The sequence below is a fragment of the Taeniopygia guttata genome, chromosome 2, assembly GCF_048771995.1.
Source record: "Taeniopygia guttata chromosome 2, bTaeGut7.mat, whole genome shotgun sequence".
Lineage (NCBI taxonomy): Eukaryota > Metazoa > Chordata > Aves > Passeriformes > Estrildidae > Taeniopygia > Taeniopygia guttata.
Window position 1 is genome coordinate 54,965,750 of NC_133026.1, and position 6,025 is coordinate 54,971,774.

Below are 6,025 nucleotides of genomic sequence, written 5' to 3' on the forward strand. Positions count from 1 at the left end.
CCAGGATCAGCTTAAGGTTGCAAAGTGAATTTATTACTAAGAAAGTCAGAGGAGGATAATGAGAAATAAAATAAGCCCTTAAAATGCCATTTTTTCCCAGCCCCTCCCACCTTCCCATTGACAGCTGCTTCACCATGGTCTTCACCATGGCCTGCAGAAGAATCTCAGCTCTGGCATCTGCAGCACCTTCTTCCCCTCCGTCTTCACTGACCTTGGTGTCACCGTGTGATTTCCCTCACATGTTCTCACCTCTTCGTCTTCTCTGGCTGGAATTAACACTGTCCCCACTTTGTTTTGATTTTCTTCTTAAATATGTCATCACAGAGCCTCTCTCACTGGCCCAGTTTTGGCTAGTCGCATGTCCATCTTCAGAGGCATTAGGGATTGGTTCTGCTGGACATGGTGAAAGTGAAAGCTTCCAGCAGCTTCTTACAAGAGCCACCTCAGTGGCCCCCCTGCTACCAAAAACCAGGCTGTGCAAAACCAATACATTCTCATACTGCCCCACCACCAAGTAGGCTGGGTGTGCAGGTGTGCACAAGAAACTCAGAGGGGACACAGCTCAGACAGCTGTCCTGGACTGAACAAAGGGATGTTCCAGACAGTATGGCTTCATGCTCAGTACATAAAGTGAGGGAAGGAAGGGAAAGATATCTGGAGGTATGGCATTTGTCTTCCCAAGGCATCATCACATATAATGGAACCCAGCTTTCCTGGATATGGCTGAACACGTGTCCACCCATGAGAAGTGGTGAATAAATTTCTTCTTTTTGCTCTTCTTTTACATGCAACTCTTGCTTTACCTATTAAAGTGTCTTTACCTCAGCAGTTTTTTTCTCTTTTATTCTTCTGATTCTTTCCCCTATTCCACCAGGGAGAGAGTGAGCAAGTAACTGCAGGGGTCTTTGTTGCTGGTTGGAGTTAAAGCACGACTGTCAGTGGTCATCTGTTCTAGACTGAATAATAGAACATAATAACAGAATAAGGAAAACCAAGATCAGTTTAGGTTTTTTCAGTCTTGTGGGTTTTTTTGTTTGTTTTTATTTTTTGTTTGTTTTTTTTTTGTTTGGGTGGTTTTTTAACATATCTTTTGCATTTGGAGTGTGAATTATTTCAATAGCTCTTTCCCTTCATCAAAGACTACTTCTGAGGAAAGTCAATATTTTAAACTTAACATATAGTATCCTCAGTATCAAATATCCCAAGCTTCCATTATCAACCACTACAAACATCCAATTTCCCAATAATGCTTTTGAGCCATCTCAAACCTCACCAAAGTGATACCTAAACATTCTGATTGTTTCCATCGTTCAAACTTTTCCCTTCCTCTGGCATAGATCTTTACAGACTGTTTTACTGTCTAGAATTTTTCCATCATACAGTTTATAACAAACCTCTGCCTCCCCAAACATATGCTACTGCAGCAAAACATTGCAAGTTTTTCCCAGAGGAAATCTGTCCTTCAGATGCCAATCAACAGTACTAATAACAACAACAACATGAATTCTACTGTGCTTGGCTCATCCTAGAAGGTTAAAGACTGGTCAGAAACATGATGGAAAGTTAAAGGTGTCCTCCTAAAGAATATTGAAGAGCCATAATCCAAAATAGCAGGTGACAACTCTATCTTCTATGTCTTTGTGATGCAGCAATTATATAAACTGATGTGCCAATAAATGTTTATGATGTACTCCTTTTTTTTTTTTATCTTTTCCAGCTGAGATGAAAAGCTTTCAATTGTGGCAGAATAAAACTCTGGAGGACCAGTTCTCCTTCCTGCAGGGTAGGTAGGCACTGAAAGCAACACCAGAGTTGTCATGGCAAGTATTTGCATAATGAAAGAAGTGCTTTGGGAATGTGAAGCTGGATCGTGTGGTAGTTGTTATTTTGCAGTTTGTTCTTCTGTAGTATGTTTAATATTCCTTGTTATAAGTTTGTAATGGTTCATTCTATGTACCCCATTTGGCTTCCCTAATGGTTCAGTCCTGAGTTGCTTACCACAATTTTCCCTGCCAAAATATATGTCAATCCACTTGTCAGTCTCCTTGTATAGTTCCCTTGTTTCCTTATCTTACCCCTGTCTGTCACAGATAGCACATTCCTTTGGTTCTGGAGTGTTCCCTGTTTTTTTCATCCCTTCTTCAAAGCAGTATTGGATTGTGAGGTTTGGTCCCTCCCCATGTTGGCTTCTATTGAGGAGCTCTTACCCTGCATCCCTCCCCTAATGCCCTCCTATTGCTCAAAGGTTGTATCCTCCTCGTGTTCCCTCTACCCTTTAAAAGCAGTCCTTTCATGTTCAGAGTTGTCACTTGCTCTGCCCCCCTTTGGGAATTAAATCCTTAGAGATTCAGACAAGTGTCCTTCCCTTATTCCTGTGCCTCAGTTTCCTCGTGCTCTGTGCTCTGCTGTGCTCCCCACACCGCAGCAATCACCGTCACCCGCACCAGTCTGAGCAGAGACTTGGGGGCAGCCACTTGCATGTTTGCCCTCCGGCCACAAGCAGGACAGCTGCCGGCCAATCTCCATCCCGAGGCCGCTGAGAGCCAGACTCAGAATCCTAATTTTACCTGTGAGCAAAATTTCAGTGGGAGTCTTAGTGGCAATGGGATGTTTAGCAGAATCAGTCATAGTCCTTGAGCCTGCTGGATATATTTAAGAAGAGAATTTATGACTAAAATCAAAATCCATTTAGTGCTGCAAGTCTTCTATCAGGGACTAGACAGGCATAAAAATTCATTTCATGTAGACCATCAGCATTTTTAAGATTAAAATAACTCCTGGATAATTTGAAATATGTATTTTTAAAGCTGAATAACACCTCCCTTCCTCCTGAGCTGTTGGTTTGTATTTTCAGTGTTAGCCTGCTGCCCAGATGTTTTAAGTGGTGTGAAATAAGAGGAACACCCAGTTGTGTGAAATAAATGTTTTAAAGCTTATGTAGGGTTAGAAGATCCTACAAGATTTTGATACTTACATTGATAGACACTGATTGATCTCAATGATATTAAAAAATGTGTCAGTGCTTGAAAACTCTCTGGTCAACCCAAAGTGTGTGAAAGAGAATGAAACACAAAATTTTGGTTTTAGCAAAAGTGATATTGGACCTAAAATGTGAAAGCAAGTTGTTCTAGTATGAAGCAGCATTCTCTTTGTCATTCTGTTCTAAACACACTCTGAATGATAACTAGACTTTTAGAGCAGCATGCATGTTGTTATTAGACAAGTTTTCATTGAATTTGTATTTACTAGTTGGACCTAAATTACTAAAAAATCAACCTCTAACTTTGTCAAACAAAGCGTTCCTGCCGTGATCAAGTAGTGATATGATATAATAGTCTTAATACTTTAGTCTGGGTTAAGAAAATATGGGTCATATCCTGTAATATAAATACTCTCCTCATTTGTCCTGAATTTTGAATTACTAATGTATTCAAAGACACCGTGAATAATTAGGAAAATCTCCTTAAATTGATTGTGCCTCATGATGCCTACAAAAATAGCACAGCAGCATCTGCTGTTCACCAATTGCAATGTCAAGTGCCTTACTATTTCATGCCGTTCTTCTTTTCTGTACCATTTGTTTTATTGACCTGGTGCCTTGGACTATAGAAATTGTAGAAGTGATAGAGTAGGGATCCTTTTATCCCTTTATTTGGCATAACCTTAGTTCAGTCTATCACTTGAAAGACTAGATTATGGATACTACAAACCTCACTACTTGAAACCTGGATAGACTTTGAAACCTAGACAGAAAAAAAAAAATACCAAAAACAAACCCAAAACATTAAAACTGTAAATACATTAATACATTTGGTTGATAAAAACCCATTCTTTTTTGTTTAGGCAGTTTCATTTCCTTATGGCAAGCACTTGCAGCACAGGGCTGAAGTAATTGGAATGCCTGAGTGAATGCAAATCTGAGGAAGTTTAAGCACACTGTCTACAATGCTGATGTAGTTCTTGAGCAGTCCAGCAGTGATCAATTCATTATCCTTACAAACAACCTACTTAAGAAAACCTGCTGAACACAAGAAAACCTATTGAAGACAAAATGACTGTAAAATTAGAGAGCAAATCAGCTCTAATATTCACTAATGGATGTGACTATTAGCCTTCAGCCAACTGCACTGAATGAGACCCTGGTGACACTTTTGAATAAAATACATTAGGGATTAAATTTTTAAAATTATTTTTTAAATTTAATGTATTGATTTTTTTATTAGGAAATAAAGTAGCTGAGGAAAGAAAGGATTTGGGAAAGATACTGAAAATGGAAACAAATGAAGGTTGCCCACTGGCTCACCTTAAATATTCCTTTCATAGGTTTCTGTAATATTCAGCAAGAAGGAAACTCTCAGCAAATATTTTCTCTCCACAAAACTTCATTTGTTTACTCTACAGTCCAATGCTAGCACTGACGAGCATGCCAAATGTAACATTGGAGGTAAAACTGACACCATGTAAACTCAAGAAAGCACCAGGTTTTTGTGTACACTTTTGTATTAGTGAAATCTTGAACAGTAAGTAGGAAAAACACCATTTCTGCTGTCTTGAGTGTTTTATTGTTAAGAAGCGGAGATAACATCTTAACATAAATTATTTTTACAGTCTTTGGGAGACAAGCAACCTCTTCACAACAGCTATAAAAACATAAGTAGCTTGAAAGATACCTTGATTTCTAAGCAGTGGTCCAATTTCCCTATTAAGAGTTAGCCTCACATCAAGAAACTTATTCTGTTTAATTTTTGTTGTTATTACATAAATGACATTAAAATAAAAACCTTTTTTCAGCCTTGGTGCTTTAATTATTCTGTCTAAATTCCTTTTATGCTATTAGCTGTCCACAGCTGCTCCCAGGATTGGTTCAGCCTTTTTTAGTTCTTTTATAAACCACTTTATTATGTCAAAGTGTAACAGGCTCCATAATATAAAGCAGCACAGCCGCAGCACTGGAAGTTACATGCAAATGTCTAGACAGGATTTCTTCACTGGCAGCCACCATGATTTTATGTTAGTTATGCATTTTAGGCATTTCTTGCCTTGGTGTGGACTTCAAAAAGCACATTAAGAGAAACACGGGATTATTGAAAAGCTTTCCTTTTACAGAATTTTCTGAAGCTTTAAACAGAAGTTTATATTATTAGTGCCAGATGTCTGTGTGATTCTATGCACCACATAATATTTTGTATCTTTCCCATAGCAGTGCTGTGCAAGCGCTCCACACAGAGAAGAGGAACCCACTGCCCCCTTGTCTGTAGCTTGCCCAGAGATGTTGCCATGTGATCATTAGTCCAGCAAGCACTGGCCATGCTGGCATGTAAAGACCAGGGTAATGGGTTGAAATGACCTAAAGTTGAAATGGCTTTAAACCGAAAGAGGGTAGATTTAGATTAGTGTATTGGTTTGAGCCAAATTGTGAGGAAGCGTCCTGAAATGAACATGTCCTCAGGTTCAAAAAAGAATCTCTGGAGGAAAGTGAAAAACAAACCCTGTTAATTTAACAAGCAGAGTGTTCACAAAACATGAAAAAGAAAAGAAAAGAAAAGAAAAGAAAAGAAAAGAAAAGAAAAGAAAAGAAAAGAAAAGAAAAGAAAAGAAAAGAAAAGAAAAGAAAAGAAAAGAAAAGAAAAGAAAAGAAAAGAAAAGAAAAGAAAAGAAAAGAAAAGAAAAGAAAAGAAAAGAAAAGAAAAGAAAAGAAAAGAAAAGAAAAGAAAAGAAAAGAAAAGAAAAGAAAAGAAAAGAAAAGAAAAGAAAAGAATAATGTTAAATAATAAATCCTCTCACTGCAGAGATGAGCTGGTAGATTCAGAGTCCTTTCTGTAGGTGTAAACCTTTCTGTAAGGTTCCCTCCAGGATCCAGAGCTGGCCTCTGGGCTGTGGCATGGCGGAGCCCCCGGCAGTCTTCTGATGTTTCAGACCAGAGAAAAGCTGAGCAGTTCCAAGAGAAGAAGAAGAAACCACAGCCCCAGGAAAAACTTATTGCCTCAGCTAATTAAAAAAAAAAAAAACAAAAAAAACCCTAGCT

At 38.4% G+C, this 6,025-nt stretch overlaps 1 protein-coding gene across 1 annotated transcript in view; it reads left to right on the plus strand.

The window, feature by feature from the left end:
* The window catches only part of ITGA9 (integrin subunit alpha 9), a 244,749-nt gene extending 238,989 nt beyond the window's left edge, over positions 1 to 5,760 (plus strand). The window contains exon 28 of the mRNA XM_030265373.4: positions 1,718 to 5,760. Within this exon, the coding sequence (XP_030121233.2) occupies positions 1,718 to 1,726 (9 nt within the window). The 3' untranslated portion in view covers positions 1,727 to 5,760. The remainder of the gene's footprint in view (positions 1 to 1,717) is intronic.
* Positions 5,761 to 6,025: the final 265 nt, after the last annotated feature.